This window comes from Oncorhynchus nerka, linkage group LG7 (assembly GCF_034236695.1).
Source record: "Oncorhynchus nerka isolate Pitt River linkage group LG7, Oner_Uvic_2.0, whole genome shotgun sequence".
Lineage (NCBI taxonomy): Eukaryota > Metazoa > Chordata > Actinopteri > Salmoniformes > Salmonidae > Oncorhynchus > Oncorhynchus nerka.
In genome coordinates this window covers 30,423,677-30,440,888 of record NC_088402.1, presented here as the reverse complement: position 1 = coordinate 30,440,888, position 17,212 = coordinate 30,423,677, and the positions used below count along the sequence as shown (strand labels likewise).

The 17,212-nt window shown below is 43.2% G+C and overlaps 1 protein-coding gene across 1 annotated transcript; it reads right to left on the bottom strand.

Moving 5' to 3' along the window:
- Nucleotides 1–11,289, bottom strand: LOC115132111 (uncharacterized). The gene is made up of 6 exons (XM_029664370.2): nucleotides 10,762–11,289; nucleotides 10,473–10,638; nucleotides 2,274–2,380; nucleotides 1,579–1,734; nucleotides 1,344–1,487; nucleotides 1–1,094 (listed from the first exon to the last, which is right to left on the bottom strand). Exons 1-6 carry the CDS (start codon nucleotides 11,287–11,289, stop codon nucleotides 576–578), a joined length of 1,620 nt encoding a protein of 539 aa, XP_029520230.1. The 3' UTR covers nucleotides 1–575.
- Nucleotides 11,290–17,212: the final 5,923 nt, after the last annotated feature.

The window sequence follows — 17,212 nt, the reverse complement described above, 5'->3', positions numbered from 1 at the left end:
TATCACATTGATATGTGGGCATTATCACATTAATGAGTGGACATTATCACATTAATAAGTGGGCATTACCTCCAATTGACAACAGAGAGGGAGGGTTTCCACTAGACAGCACAGCCACAAAGTTAAATGGTATGTTTCCTAATTCATGAAAACAAAATATGCTTTTTTTGTCTTCATTTAAGATTAGGGTTAGGCATAAAGTGTGCAGTGTGGTTAAGGGTTAAGGTTAGGGTTAGGATTAAAATCACATTTTAAGAAGATAAATGATAGAAATAGGTGGGGTTTATGACTTTGCGGCTGTGGTAACTAGTGACGACTGAGAGGGAGGGATTGGTCTCTGCTGCCTCCTGGTGTATGTGGTCTAACACTGCAGCATAATGCAGACAAGGCAGCACTGTAACGCCTACTGTTCATCTTATTGGTGTATTGGAGATAATAGAGATATGTTTTAGCTTCCAGAGAGAAAACTTAACACATTAGTCAGTGACTGAGGGAGATGCATTGTAATTTCAATAGAGGGGTGGAATTATATCTATCGACATTCAGAAGGTTGGAAGTTGAACCTGGCCATTCATTCACATCAGTCTGCAGATGTTTGATCTGCTCTCTGTACATTGGCACTGAGGGAAGTGTGGGGGTCCAGGGCCTTGGTTGTGCCCTGGGGACAGAGATGGGCAGAGATGGGCCCTTCCTGGAGATTCCTGGAGCAAGTCCAGATCAGGAGCCATGAAGGGTCCCAGCGGCAGAGCTGAGCTGGGTGCTGCTGGGGTGACTGAAGGAACTTCTTGGTGTAGTGGTGTCGCTCGCTCTGCCTTCCCGAAAATCTGCATCAGCCTGTTCCCAAGGCTCTCAGTTGCAGGTGTCTTCACATGTGCCTGTGCCTGGGTGTGTGTGTGTACATGCATGTGTGTCTGTGTTGGAGCCTGTGTTGGAGCCTGTGTATATTCCTGTGCCTGTGACGGAACATGAGTCTGTGCGCTCTGCAGGGCAGCGATGGCCTGGCTCTGCTGGCGTATTTCCTGCAGAAGCAGTCGCTGCTCAGACAGAAGGACCTCCACACAGTGCTGCAGACGACTCACCTCCCCACTCCACCTCTAGGGGGAGACAGAGAGACAGGCCGTCACCTGCTAGCCGATTGCTGCTCGACTAACCACAATTTATAGCTAAACTAAGCTAAAATAAGATAAGATATTCCAGTGCTAAGATCAAATAAGACTACTTGTCACACTTATGTAAGTCATCTGATAGAAGTTTCCTAATCTCCTGTATATCAACTACCTAATATGCCTCCACAATGACCCAGTCATAAAATAACTATTTAATGGGTCTTAATATCTACATACCTGCCTGGCCCACTCCTGGATGGCGCTAGCAGACAGCGGTCCCTCCACACTGCCATCCCTCCTGAGGAACACCTCTCCCTGGTCAGTCTGGTAAAGGCCCTGCTGGGTGAGGGCTGGAGGGGGCCGCAGGGTGAGGCGCAGCACCTGCAGGTGGAATAATAGAGACAGGGTAAGAGACTGACTGACAGGATAGTGACCAGAGTACCAGACAGGCAGATAGGGAGACAGACAGCACCTTCAGATTCTGGCTCTCGGGCCCCGGTCTGACCACTGGGAGGAAGGTCAGGGTGTAGGAGTGTGGTAACAGGGTAGGGTGGAAGCCCTTTAGGATAGAGTCCACCAGCAGCCGTGCCTGGTCCTCCTGTCTGTGGTCACAGCGTAGACCCCTCACCTAGGACGGATGGAAGTGATCCATTTGATGGTTAAGTTTTTATTCAAATTGATACAGTTTCATTACATTCTGTTTTGATTTGTTTATCAAGCTATTATATTCAATGACATTTTATTCAATCCATTATTCAAATCAAATCAAAGTTTATTTGTCACGTGCGCTGAATACAACCGGTGTAGACCTTACAGTGAAATGCTAACTTACAAGCCCTGACCAACAGTGCAATGTTTAAGTAAAAATTAGTTTGTAGGTAAACAATAGATAAGTAAAGAAAAAAAAAGAGCAAAACGACAGTGAAAATAACAGTAGCGAGGTCATATACAGGTGGTACCGGTACAGAGTCAATGTGCGGGAGCGCCGGTTAGTCGGGCTAATTGAGGTAATATGTACTGTACATGTAGGTAGAGTTAAAGTAACTATGCATAGATGATAAAAAGAGAGTAGCAGCAGTGTAAAAGAGGGCGATTTGCAAATAGTCAGGGTAGCCATTTGATTACCTGTTCAGGAGTCTTCATGTATTAATTTAGTGTCCTACTCACCACCCCGTCATCGTCCACCCCCGCCAGCAGGCTGCCCCCTCCACTGTTCAGGAAGGCACAGGCGTAACGACGCAGGTGGGCTCTGAACGACGAGCGCAGGTACTCTCCTGGAGGATGGGGTGGATGGGATGTTGATTTTCTACTGTTAATGTTTTGTTTCCTTTTCTGTATCACGATGGTAAATACAGTCAGGTCCAAAATGATTGGCATCTTTGATAAAGATGAGCAAATTACACTCTATAAACTAAATTATACAAAATATTTTGTATACATTTTATTATTATATTATTTCATACTAATACATTTGCTCAGAGAAATACATTTTCTTTAACAAGTAATACTTTTTTTTCTCAAAGAGAGGTGTCAAAAGTATTGTCACCCCTTAAGATACATTTGAAATAAAAACAAAACTAAATCTGCATTCACATTCTTCTTTTTGAAGTTAATCTCAGTTTAAGGAACTGTATTGTGGCCTTCTATGGCCTCCTGTTTCACCGGGGTATAAAAGTCAGTTAACACGCATGTCAAATCCCTTTGTCATCCATCACCATGGTAAAAGGCAAAGAACTCACAAATGAAAAGAGACCTGGTTGTTGACCTTCATAAATCAGGCAATGGGTACAATAAATTGCCCAAAAATGACTAAATATACCACTTACCACTATTAGTGCAACCACTATAATGACTTTAAAACCAATGGAACAGTGGCAAACTTGCCTGGCATTGGACTCATGTGTATCTTATCCCACGCACATCGAGGAAGATGGTTCAGGAGGCAAACAAAAGTCTAAGGGCTATAGTTGAATAATTACAGAACTTTTGTCGCATCTTCGGGTCACCAAGTCTCCAAATCTACAATTAGAAGCCACCTCCATGCAAATAGACTGTTTGGAAGGGTTGCCAGAAAAAAAATGAATTATTGAGAGCAACCAACAATGCCTGGAGTTTGTTAAACGGCATTGTCATTTGGATTGGAACTGATGCTATGATCAGAGGATGTAAAAATAGAGCTTTTTGGCCACGCACACCAGTGGTGGGTTTGGTGTCGAAAGAAGGATGCATATGCAGAAATAACCTCATACCTACTGTAAAATATGGCGGTGGATTTTTGATGTTATGGGGCTATTTTGCCTCCACTGTGCCTGGGGCATTTGCCTTGACCAATTACCAGGACATTTTAGCCAAAAACCCAGTTGCCTCTGCCAGGAAGTTAGGAAGCTGAGTGGATCTTCCAGCAAGACAGTAACCCCAAGCAACCACACATCAAAATCCACAAAGAAATAGTTACAAATGTCAGCTCTTAATTTGACCGCTTTCATCACAGGAGGAAAATAATCCTGCAGCAGGAGGATTTGAATATCTGAACAAATATTTAGAATTGCCACCAGGGGGCAGCTGGAAGCGGTATTTGTATGCACAGTACCAACATTGTACCTTATGTAGACTACCTGTAGGCTATGTGCAGGCTACAGCGCGTCTCGTGTGAATTCTTATCTGGATCATAATGAATTGACATTTGTAGGGGGTAAATATATTTTTTGTTGGGGAAAATCGTATTTCTTTTAATCAATTGTTTTATTATGGTGAAGGCAAGCAATAGGCAGAATAAATGACTAGTTTCCTCAGTGCCTGTGTGGTCCAGTTGTTACAGCCACTGACCCCGACATGATTTTGAATCCAGCCCACTGCCCTTTGACTCATGGATGAAAGTCAATTTTTTACACAATTCTGTGTGGCTACAGCATTAATTCCGCTACATAGGTTAATTCTGTGTGGCTACAGCGTTAATTCCGCTACATAGGTTAATTCTGTGTGGCTACAGCGTTAATTCCGCTACATAGGTTAATTCTGTGTGGCTACAGTGTTAATTCCGCTACATAGGTTAATTCTGTGTGGCTACAGCGTTAATTCCGCTACATAGGTTAATTCTGTGTGGCTACAGCGTTAATTCCGCTACATAGGTTAATTCTGTGTGGCTACAGCGTTAATTCCGCTACATAGGTTAATTCTGTGTGGCTACAGCGTTAATTCCGCTACATAGGTTAATTCTGTGTGGCTACAGCGTTAATTCCGCTACATAGGTTAATTCTGTGTGGCTACAGCGTTAATTCCGCTACATAGGTTAATTCTGTGTGGCTACAGCGTTAATTCCGCTACATAGGTTAATTCTGTGTGGTTACAGCGTTAATTCCACTACATAGGTTAATTCCTCTTGGTTACAGGGTGAAAACAGAAACAACTCAAAGGTTAACAGTTTAGACATTAATTCTGAGTGGTTAAAGTTAAGGTTTGGTTTGGGTAAGGCTTAAAACAAAATAATAAAAAATGATGCACGCATGTTCATCAGTATTCATATTATTCTTAGTGCTTACCTCAGCATTGTTAAAACCAGTTAAATGTAACTAAATGTAATCGAAAATGTAATCTAAGTAATCCCCCAAAATAAATATTTATCATCAGAGGGTCATAAACAATAACTAACTGGTAATGCTGCATAGGCTACACAAAGAAATGTTAATAAATGCTATATATAAAGAATTTGAAATGTTTTATACTTTTACTTTCACTTTTGATACGTAAGTATATTTTATCAATTACATTTACTTTTCATACTTAAGTATATTTAGAACCAAATACTATTAGACTTTTATACAAATAGTATTTTACTGGGTAACTTTCATTTTTACTTGAGTAACTTTCTATTAAGGTGTCTATACTTTTACTCAAGTATGACAAATGGGTACTTTTTCCACCACTGCATACAAGACACATTTTTGTACTCAGTTGCTGTCATGTGCTCACTTGAACAGGAAGGTCGTGCGGCGGTCCTTCTTGTGGGCAAACCTTTTCAGCAAAGTCTGCCATTCTCTGGATTAATGGTCCTTCAGGACAACTGGGAGCTCGGGGGAAAAAAACAGGTTGAATCATGACGTCAGTGATTTTCAGGTAGGAGAGTCAGAGCTCTAGAAAGAGGCCCAAGTTCCCGACTTGGAATTCCAAGTTGGATGACCATTCAAAACTTTTTTTCCCAGTCGGAGCTCGTATTTTTCCATGTTCCCATTTATCTTGAAGGCACTGAAGTCTGAGATTTCCCCGTTTTAAATTCCTAGTTGTTTTGAACGCTGCGTAAATCATGCTGGATTGACAGCATGGCCAATGTATTCAACCTTTTCCGGCCCATTGTGTTGTGTGTGAATGTTTAACATTTTCAACTTGGAAAAGAGACCCTTTCAGACAAATGTTTTACACCCTTAAACTCAGAGTTGGACCACATACCCTCTCCATCGAATAGCAGGCAGGGGAGGCAAAATAATGATTGCTTTGCAATGCTTGCAGTTAGCCACTGATTCCTTGCAAACCACTCATTGTTGAATCTAAGCTTTCCGACCTGTTGTGTAATGTTTATGTCCAATGGCAGATGAGCACTGATACGTTTTATCTATAATTTATCTTCATATGACAAGGATCAAAAGGGATCTTCCAGTAGATTGTCGACATGATTCATGATGACTGCTTGTCTAGCTAACTAGCTAAGATTTTGAAAGTAAGACGTTAACATGAACAGTCCAATCAAAGCTATGGTAGACAAAATGACGTCAAATCATGTTATATCTGTAGCCCATGACCTTGAGCCTTCTTGAATTCTGATGTAAATCTATGGCAGCACCCAAGGGGTCTTGAACTGCCAGGCTCTCCCTGTAGATTCTGCGGTGACGTAGTGTCCCCGTGAGTGACAGAAGACTCAGCGAATTACAGCGCAACTAGAGAAAATTACCAGTGCCTGTGCTTTCGCTGGCTGCCCTTCCACCACAGAAAGCACTGAGCTACGCTGAAACACCTGCATTTTGGAGTTGCCTTACTCAAGAAAGAGAGTATGCGGCTTTATCAACTCAATGATTTAAAAAAAATATTGTTTGCAAACTGATATGTAACACAAAAGAATGCCAACATAACATGCAAAACAGGCCCATTATTATTTTTTTTTTTTTAGCTAAACAGGTGGGGCTCAAAACAAGTGGGGCTCTGGCCCACCTTCCCTGAATGACGGGTCAACAGATATAGTGACCAGCCTGAGCCTACATTAGTCCAACAAGTTCATTGCATTTATTTTGTGAAGTTAAACAAATAGTCTGATAATTTTGGAAGGTGAACCTTTGTCCAAGTCTGAGGTCCTGAGTGCTCTGGAGCAGGTTTTCATCAAGGATCACTCTGTACTTTGCTCCGTTGATCTTTCTCTTGATCCTGACTAGTCTCCCAGTCCCTGCCGCTGAAAAACATCACCACAGCATGATGCTGACACCACTGTGCTTCACCATAGGGACGATGCAACGTTTCCTCCAGACGTGATGCTTGCCATTCAGGCAAAAGTGTTCAATCTTGTTTTCATCAGACCAGAGAATATTGTTTCTCATGGTCTGAGAGTCCTTTAGGTACCCCCTTTAGGTAAACTCCAAGTTTGCTGTCATGTGCCTTTTACTGAAGAGTGGCTTCCATCTGGCCACTCTACCTATCATAAGGCCCTGATTGGTGGAGTGCTGCAGAGATGGTTGTGCTTCTGCGTGAATCTATTATCTTATTTGCGGACTGAGAAAAAAATACCTTTTATGAATGCATTTCATGCGATTCTACATTATTTTACTGGAGACATGCAGAATCTTCTTAAATACCACAAAGGAGCATGACAGCGAATGAACGCATGTTGCAGCACCACACACGTTTTGATTTCTATACAGGCTATTGTTAAAAAAGAGAATCGTCTAAGTTTGGAAACGTGCTAAGAACCAGTTACAACTGAAGTATGAATTCAAGAAAAAGCCATTTGTTTTTTTTAAACACAGCAGCCACATATCATCAGGTAGGCCTAAATGCACTTTATTTGGGAAATCATTTTTTAATATATTCTACGTTGACTGTGATTAGGGCATTAGATCATCTGCTACGTTAAATTAATAAAATAGGCATGCATAGATCACTGCATGATCCTCAAGCCAAAGACTGGCCAAAAGTGAATTCAAAGTTATTGACTTTATAGCCTAATAAGGCATTTTTTGTTTCATTATAATTTAATTCTAATTCATACTTTTCATTTTATACAGCCTAAATGCGAAATTTATAGACATGTTGTTGAAGTTGTTGTTGAAAGTTCTCCTGCCTGTTGCGTGTCACAAATGTTTCACAATTTATAACTTAAATGGCAGGTTATAGCCTTGAAATAATAATAATAATATAGCCTAAATAATGAATTTTCGGCTACCGAAAATTAATTAAATTAGGCTACCTGGCTTCCTCCTGACTGATTTAGAGTTAGTATGTAGTTTAATAGCCTGTTGAAATGTTGAACATCAATTGATAGTGACAGAATCAGACATTCTATAGCCAGTCTCCTTGGCTATAGAAGGGTTGCACCGCAGCCTCTGAGTGTCATAGAGACAAACCAAATATATAACCCATATGTATCGGAGTCACGTCTTTCCACAGCACTTTACAGGTTGTTTCTAGCACAAAGCATTGCTGAATAAAGCGTCATTATAGATCGCTTTATGTAATCAGGTCCATTTTTTATTTATCTTAAGCTAGACCTATGCTTTTAGAAATGTTCTTTAACAAAAGCCACAATACTCTCAGATACCCCCTCAATTTGAGCCCTGGTTATAACTTAACATACCAACTGCCTTAATTTGGCTGGACCCCAGGAAGAGTAGCTGCTGCTTTGGCAGCAGCTAATGGGGATCCATAATACATACAAATACAAACACACCAAGCCCTTCACTGACACTGAGATACTTAAGGAGTGCATGGTGATGGAAGGAATTGGTTGACAAAGTCTGCGGATACTAGTAGACTATCATTTCGTCTGTCGAACAGGTAGGCCTATCTCTTTTTTCTTTAATAGGAAAAGATAAGCTCCAACACAAAGCCCTCTTGTTGTTAGTAGCCTAAAATCAATTTAAAATGAAGACTATTTTAATTCATTAGGCCTTCTCGAATTAGCCTTTCAGCACTCAGGCGCTGTCTATTTCCTGCCTCTTCATAGTAATGTAAGTTATGTAAATTACTTGAATATGGCTTATTGTGAAGTTACTAACTCTTATAAATAGCTTCATTATGGGCAACAAAACATATTGTTTTTAAGTCGCTCTGGATAAGAGCGTCTGCTAAATGACTTAAATGTAAATGTAAATAAATTATAGCAGTAGCAAAATTACCTCCAGTCCTCTTTCTCATCTTCACACTCTCCCTCTCAAACTGAACAGGAAATCAGTAGGCCTTGTCAGCGAGCACAGATATTGCATTTTTGGTACAAATAAAATAGTATTTTTGAAAGAACCCTTTGACTCGCCTTCTGTAGTGCCACCGTACACAGCACAGCCATTGGTTAGGCAGCACAAGAGGCTGACATCAACAAGAGCAGGGCTCATGATTGGGATAGCTTATCAATTGCAGTGTGTAATACAGTATAGCCTAGTTTTACACCATCCCAACAGCACAAACACTTGGGAAGGAAGAACATTAACTTTGCCCTTTGCATCTCTGTCCATGCTCCTCGTGTAGCCTATGGCCTATTGTACAGGCTATGGATCATTTGATTGAGACCATACTAGGAGCACTTCATATTGCACGCCCAGCAGAGAATCAGGGATGAGGGGCAGCATCAAGCACACATCGAGATATGATAAGCAACTCATTCTCAAACACTGAGCAATGTGGCATTTAATCGTTTACAAATGACATGCCCCCCCCCCCGGACTAAATAAAAAAATACTAACCCCCCCCCTGACTGAAATTAAAAAAGCACGTATCAATAGTGTACATTTTGAACACTCTCTTACAATGACACTTTGTATGAATGGAAACTAATGTCGGTGTAAACCTATAGTTCTTCTTTGATTTGCTTCCTATTTATGTTGTCCAGATGTATCTGACATGGTCATTTCCTATCAAGACCGGGGATAAAATATCTCTGGACTCTCCATGCTTGAAATGTGGAAATAAATCAAGTCAAATGAGTTATTTGTGTCAGAACGGCGTGGTCTGGAATAAAAACCACGCCTACACAGTAGGCCTATATGTGCTCAGCCACGCTGAAGACAGTGGTCCTAACTGCTAGACCACCCCAGGCCACGTTGGAACTTCATTTCTTACCTTAACATACACTTGGCACTTGTATGTCGTAGCCTAGTGGAGACCAATATCTATATTGTTATTAACATACAGTATGTAAACAGCAGTTGTTGATGTGTATGGCTGCATTTCAGATACTTTTTGATGCATTTGAATATTGCAATAATAGGACATAGGACATAGGACATAAAATGTTTATTGAACCTTTATTTAACCTGGCTAAGCTAAGGGTTTAGGTTAGGGTTAGGGATAGGGATAGGGATAGGTAAGGTTTATGGTTAGGGTTAGGGATAGGGATAGGTAAGGTTTATGGTTAGGGTTAGGGATAGGGATAGGGATAGGGATAGGTAAGGTTTAGGGTTAGGGATAGGGATAGGTAAGGTTTATGGTTAGGGTTAGGGATAGGGATAGGTAAGGTTTATGGTTAGAGTTTATGGTAAGGACGTCCCAAGGATTCTAGATAGCACTAACCATATGACCTCTGAGAGAAATCATTTGGATAGCAAGCCCTGAACCCCTTGACTCGACTGCCCCCGCATGGAGAGAAGGAGAACTGCTATTTATCAGGGACTCACAAGGCTCATTTGAATTTCCTGATGCAGCAGGAAAATTCTCCGTTACAAAAGAGTGATCAAGTTAAGATACGACATCTGTTATTGACCACAAAATCAACATTTTACAATGGCAATCTCAGTCTCTGGGATAGCCATTGAAACCTGTTTGAATTGAAGAGAGCAGTCCATAAACACAGACTAAGGATATCAAGGATCTGGAAAGATCCTGTATGGAGAAATGGTCTGAGATCCCTCCCAATGGGTTGTTCAATCTCATAAAACATTTTTAGAAAAGGCTCAGTGCCGTTATCTTGGGTGGCAGAGTACTGAAAACAGTGGTGGTAAAAAATGTGGAACCTTTCTTTTAGCGATAATATTTTAAAAATAATATAATTTCCCTTTTTTTGCATACAATATAGCTCAGTATTGGATTATTTATTTCATACATGGTTTTGGTTTATCTTTATCAAGGGTGCCAATAATGTTGGACCTGACTGTATATCTTATATACTATGACCCTGACCTCCTCCTCTCTTGAACTCTACATTGCGTGTCTCGCTGCCCATGTGAGCCCCGTAGAAGAGCCGCTCCCCTTTGGTGATCTCGTGCCTGCTGATGGCACTCTCGGACTGCGTACCTAACAGGCCCAGAGGGTTGACTCCCAGTGGGGTCACACACGGGTCATACGTCTGAAAATATCATATGTATATCATAATCATCATGGTTATAGTTATCTTGTCTATTGTCATTGTTTTCATCAAAATTATAATTGTCATCATCCCCATCACCACCCCCATTCCAGTGGTCTCTACCTGTGTGTGTTTGCCCAGTTTGCCAGTCTTGTTCTGGGTAGGAGGTCTTCCTTTAGGAGCCCTGGTCTGGTTCTGGCTCTGGGTCTGCTCCTGCTGAGCAGCTGAAGGTTTGTCCCCATGTCGTCCCCTGCCCCTCCCATGGTCAGTGGCATCTCTCGGTCTCCTCCAGCCCGTTACAGCCCCTCTCTGTCCCCCTCCTGTCCTGTGATGACTGTCCTGGTCTGGATCTGGCTCTACATCTACGTCACATCCATCCTCAATATACTCCACGTCCTCTATCACTACATCTGGGTCCTCAGAATATGGGCTGACAGTGCCGTAGGTGGGTGTTTGGGAGCAAGTGGAGGTGCTATCTACTTGGTCAGCCTCCTGGTCTGCCTCCTCTTCCTCATCCTCCCAGCCCTCATCCCTAACCATAGCACAGTGTCTGCCTAACTGGGCTGAGCTGCTTGGGACACTGGCAGTGGTGGTGGCTTGACTGGTGGTCTGATTGGTTACTCTGGGCTTAGAGGGCTGTTGATTGGCCATCGCTGGAGTGCTGACCCTATCCCAAACTCCACCTGTGATTTCATCACAGTCCATGTCCTTTCCTCTTGAACTCTGACCTTTGGGGGCGAAGGCTTCATCATCGTTGGAAGTGAGGGTGGAGGAGGAAAGGAGGAAAGGAGGAGGGCAGGGTATAACTTGAGGTTTGACCTGTGCAAGTACAAAAGTTTGGCTATAGTATGTCTAAGGGCAAGTAAGGCTCCACAAACCAAAGGTGGTGCTTTATATAGGGGGCCATTTTGGAAACAACCCAAGTCATAGGCAGTGTCGCCAGTCTCAGAATAACAAGTCGGAGCCAGTCTCAGAATAACAAGTCGGAGCCAGTCTCAGAATAACAAGTCGGAACCAGTCTCAGAATAACAAGTCAGAGCCAGTCTCAGAATAACAAGTCAGAGCCAGTCTCAGAATAACAAGTCGGAACCAGTCTCAGAATAACAAGTCAGAGCCAGTCTCAGAATAACAAGTCGGAGCCAGTCTCAGAATAATAAATCAGAGCCGGTCTCAGAATAACAAGTCAGAGCCAGTCTCCGAATAACAAGTCGGAGCCAGTCTCAGAATAACAAGACGGAGCCAGTCTCAGAATAACAAGTCTGAGTCAGTCTCAGAATAACAAGACGGAGCCAGTCTCAGAATAACAAGTCAGAGCCAGTCTCAGAATAACAAGACGGAGCCAGTCTCAAAATAACAAGTCAGAGCCAGTCTCAGAATAACAAGTCAGATCCAGTCTCAGAACAACAAGTCAGAGCCAGTCTCAGAATAACAAGTCAGAGCCAGTCTCAGAATAACAAGTCAGAGCCAGTCTCAGAATAACAAGTCGGAGCCAGTCTCAAAATAACAAGTCAGAGCCAGTCTCAGAATAACAAGTCAGAGCCAGTCTCAGAATAAAAATTCGGAGCCAGTCTCAGAATAACAAGACGGAGCCAGTCTCAAAATAACAAGTCAGAGCCAGTCTTAGAATAACAAGTCAGAGCCAGTCTCAGAATAACAAGTCAGAGCCAGTCTCAGAATAACAAGTCAGAGCCAGTCTCAGAATAACAAGTCAGAACCAGTCTCAGAATAACAAGTCGGAGCCAGTCTCAGAATAACAAGTCAGAGCCAGTCTCAGAATAACAAGACGGAGCCAGTCTCAAAATAACAAGTCAGAGCCAGTCTCAGAATAACAAGTCAGAGCCAGTCTCAGAATAACAAGTCAGAGCCAGTCTCAGAATAACAAGTCAGAGCCAGTCTCAGAATAACAAGTCAGAGCCAGTCTCAGAATAACAAGTCTGAGTCAGTCTCAGAATAACAAGTCAGATCCAGTCTCAGAATAACAAGTCAGAGCCAGTCTCAGAATAACAAGTCAGAGCCAGTCTCAGAATAACAAGTCAGAGCCAGTCTCAGAATAACAAGTCGGAGCCAGTCTCAAAATAACAAGTCAGAGCCAGTCTCAGAATAACAAGTCAGAGCCAGTCTCAGAATAACAATTCGGAGCCAGTCTCAGAATAACAAGACGGAGCCAGTCTCAAAATAACAAGTCAGAGCCAGTCTTAGAATAACAAGTCAGAGCCAGTCTCAGAATAACAAGTCAGAGCCAGTCTCAGAATAACAAGTCAGAGCCAGTCTCAGAATAACAAGTCAGAGCCAGTCTCAGAATAACAAGTCGGAGCCAGTCTCAAAATAACAAGTCAGAGCCAGTCTCAGAATAACAAGTCAGAGCCAGTCTCAGAATAACAAGTCGGAGCCAGTCTCAGAATAACAAGACAGAGCCAGTCTCAAAATAACAAGTCAGAGCCAGTCTCAGAATAACAAGTCAGAGCCAGTCTCAGAATAACAAGTCAGAGCCAGTCTCAGAATAACAAGACGGAGCCAGTCTCAGAATAACAAGTCAGAGCCAGTCTCAGAATAACAAGTCAGAGCCAAAAAGTGTTTATTAAAAGGATAAATTAACGGGGGTCCTCTATAAATCATCAAGTCATAAACGATCAAAATAAAACCCAATCAAACCCATCAGCCATGGCCACGGAACAGCACTGACACAGAGAACAAATGATGTCAGAGCTGATCTCTGCGTTTCACTGTGGTGTGGGTGAGGTTGCCCCCAAACACTGATCTTGGCTAAGTTTTGTACTTTCCACACTAATGGTTAAGGTCACTAATGGTTAAGGTTAGGAGCTGTACCCAGAGGAAACGTCTCCTTTCCGACCCAGTTTGAGTTTCTACTTTACCTTTCCTGATGTTGCTTGGCTGTAGTGGAATCCCACCAGAAGGCCCTGGTGTCTGGTTCAACATTCCGTTTGACAGTCAGGAGCTTTTCATGAATTGTGACATAATCATTCTACACTGTGGGTAGAGTTGTGACCATAGAAATAAGTAAACATTACACATACTTCTGTATGTGTAATGTTTACTGTTAATTTTTGTTGTTTTTCACTTTATATATTCACTTTGTATGTTGTCTACCTCACTTGCTTTGGCAATGTTAACACATGTTTCCCATGCCAATAAAGCCCTTGAATTGAATTGAATTGAAATAGAATGAACAGAACGGGCTTGGAACCTTTAACCCTGGCAATTACACTCGCAATGGCTGCCTGGTATTGTGATGCAATCATTTCCATGGTAATGTAGAATGTTAATTCAAATGATGTTAACTGATGTGGCTCAAGCAATAGAATGTGTTTGTAGTTGTAATGTCAGTTGAGTTGAATCAACAAATCACAGTACATATTGATGAGTAAACTTCCTACTTTTTCTTCCTGCTTTCGCTTCCTGCTTTGCTCCTATGGGTACACTCGCAATGGCCGCCAATCCACCCATTGGCCGTTCTATTCATTCTATTTCTATGGCTGTGACACCCTCCAAAAGATCCAGAATAAAATCCGTAATGTCTCTTTAGTCCCAAGTCCATATGGATCTTGACCATTACCTATTATGATAATAGCATGCACACAGAATCCTCTTCGTGTACGTAGAAACAGCTTCTCATTCCATCTGTAAGGATGTTGTTTAACATATTCAATACATTACCAAGCCACTAGATGCCAGTGTTGTTCTGAGCAGGCAGTCTGGAGTTGTCTCTGTCTCTCTCAGTCTGACTCATATCCATGTCCTGAATACATGTACCTCAATGAGGGGGAGTTTCACCTCTAAGTGATAGAGTGGCTAAATAGTATGAGGACAAATAGATAGTGATATTGAAGGACATGCCCCAGCACTGATCAATGCATGGGAAGCATTGGAATTCTACCGTATTACATATTAGCCAAATATTTCTTGAAGGGACACACAATTTTGTATTTTTAAACACATAATTTGATCCAAGCTATCCAGGCCTGTGAGTTAGCTCAGATACTGTACTCAGCTATCCAGGCCTGTGAGTTAGCTCAGATACTGTACTCAGCTATCCAGGCCTGTGAGTTAGCTCAGATACTGTACTCAGCTATCCAGGCCTGTGAGTTAGCTCAGATACTGTACTCAGCTATCCAGGCCTGTGAGTTAGCTCAGATACTGTACTCAGCTATCCAGGCCTGTGAGTTAGCTCAGATACTGTACTCAGCTATCCAGGCCTGTGAGTTAGCTCAGATACTGTACTCAGCTATCCAGGCCTGTGAGTTAGCTCAGATACTGTACTCAGCTATCCAGGCCTGTGAGTTAGCTCAGATACTGTACTCAGCTATCCAGGCCTGTGAGTTAGCTCAGATACTGTACTCAGCTATCCAGGCCTGTGAGTTAGCTCAGATACTGTACTCAGCTATCCAGGCCTGTGAGTTAGCTCAGATACTGTACTCAGCTATCCAGGCCTGTGAGTTAGCTCAGATACTGTACTCAGCTATCCATCCCCAGAGAGAGAGAAGCACTGACTGCTGATCTCTCCTCCAACAGACATCCCTACACCTTACCTATTAACACTCTCCTCCTCCTCTCCTCTCTTCCTCTCTCCTCCTTTCCTCCTCTCCTCTCCTCTCATCCTTGTCTCCTCTCCTCTCCTCCTCCTCTCCCTCTCTTCTCCTGTCCTCCTCTCCTCCTGTCCTCTCCTCCTCCTCTCCTCCTCCTCTCCTCTCCTCTCCTCTCCTCCTCTCCTCTCCTCTCCTCTCCTCTCTCCTCTCCTCTCCTCCTCCTCTCCCTCTCTTCTCCTGTCCTCCTCTCCTCTCCTCTCCTCTCCTCTCCTCTCCTCTCCTCTCCTCTCCTCTCCTCTCCTCTCCTATCCTCTCCCTCTCTTCTCCTGTCCTCCTCCTCTCCCTCTCTTCTCCTGTCCTCCTCTCCTCCTGTCCTCTCCTCTCCTCTCCTCTCCTCTCCTCTCTCTCTCCTCTCCTCTCCTCTCCCTCTCCTCTCTCTCCCTCTCCTCTCCTCTCCTCTCCTCTCCTCTCCTCTCCCCTCCCCTCCTCTCCCTCTCCTCTCCTCTCCTCTCCTCTCCTCCTCCTCTCCCTCTCTTCTCCTGTCCTCCTCTCCTCCTGTCCTCTCCTCCTCCTCTCCCTCTCTTCTCCTGTCCTCCTCTCCTCCTGTCCTCTTCTCCTCCTCTCCCTCTCTTCTCCTGTCCTGTCCTCTCCTCTCCTCTCCTCTCCCTCTCTTCTCCTGTCCTCCTCTTCTCCTGTCCTCCTCTTCTCCTGTCCTCCTCTCCTCCTGTCCTCTCCTCCTCCTCACTCCATCACCCAAGTGAGTCATCATCATCACGTCAACTTCACTGAGTCTTCATGCCAATCTTCTCTTCTCTATGCCCTTTTAAACCTCAACATGCCTCGTTTAAGATCTCTCTCTCTCTCCCTTTCTCGCTTCCTCTCTCTCTCCCATTATCTTTCTCTCTCTCTCTCCCTTTCTCTCTTCCTCTCTCTCTCCCATTATCTTTCTCTCTCTCTATCTCTCTCCCTCTCTCCCTTCCTCTATTGTTCTCCTTCGTTCTCTCTCTCTCTTTCCCATTGTACCTCCACCACGTTCCACAGAAATGTGAATGTCTGCCAGTAAGTGTGAGTATGTGTGTAGTACGAAAGTGTGTGTGTTTTCAAATTTTAAGGCCAATTTTTTTTTTAACATGTTGAATTCCATTGATGAATGAAGGGAGGAGCCAAGTCGTAGATGTGTGCGCATGATTGTGTGAGTGCGTGCATGTGGCCGTGCATGAATGAGTGTGTGTTTGTGTGCGTGCGTACGTACGTGCATGTGAGCAAAAGAGAAAGAGAGAAAGAGAGAGAAAGAGGCTGATTTAGTATGGGACGGGTGTTGTCTTCATCTTACAACAGTCAAGGACTAAACAGCACATTGCAGAAAGAGGCAGTTTCAGCCCATTTATGAATCTTTTCAGGCAATGTTCCCTGTTCAGAAATGCAAATTGAATCAATGTGAGTCTGACTTTTAAGACTTTCAAGTGGGCTTTAATTAGCAACTGAGGCACAGTATTTTAATGAGAGAGGGGGTGGAGGGAGAGAGAGAGAGGATGAGAGAAGGAGGGAGAGAGGAAGGAGAGATGTTGTTCTGATCATAGTCCTGTAGGAGAGGGGTGAAGGACACAGGTCTAGAGCTGTGGGTTTCTTAAAGAAGGAAAACAACTCTGTCCTTCTTTATTTCCCTCCATCCGTCTGGCCATCTGTCTGTCTGTCCGTTAGTCCTTCACCTCTGAGTCCCACTGCCAATGCCTGAAGAGCCAGACGTGGAGTTTTCCTCCGACTCGTGTTCCTACATCATAAATTGTTTTGTCTCTGCCTCTCTTTCTCTCTCTCTCTTCTTCTTTGTCTCTCTCTCCACGTCTCTCCCTTTCTTCATGTCTCCTTGTCTTCCACCTCTCTCCATGTCTCCATCCCCCTCTTTCTTTCTGTCCCCAACATGCCTCAATTAAGATCTTTCTCTCTCCCTTTCTCCCTTCCGGTCTCTCTCGTTCTCTCTCTCCTCTCTGTCTCTCTCTCTCTCCCTCTTTCCATCTCTCTCAGCTGTTCTA

Excerpts from the sequence above, each read along its gene's own strand:
- LOC115132111 (XM_029664370.2), bottom strand. The coding sequence starts at position 11,289 with ATGGCCAATCAACAGCCCTCTAAGCCCAGAGTAACCAATCAGACCACC. Across the intron at positions 10,639-10,761 it reads AACTGGGCAAACACACACAG|ACGTATGACCCGTGTGTGAC; the intron begins GTAGAGACCACT and ends TGATATTTTCAG. Across the intron at positions 1,488-1,578 it reads CCGAGAGCCAGAATCTGAAG|GTGCTGCGCCTCACCCTGCG; the intron begins GTGCTGTCTGTC and ends TTCCACCTGCAG.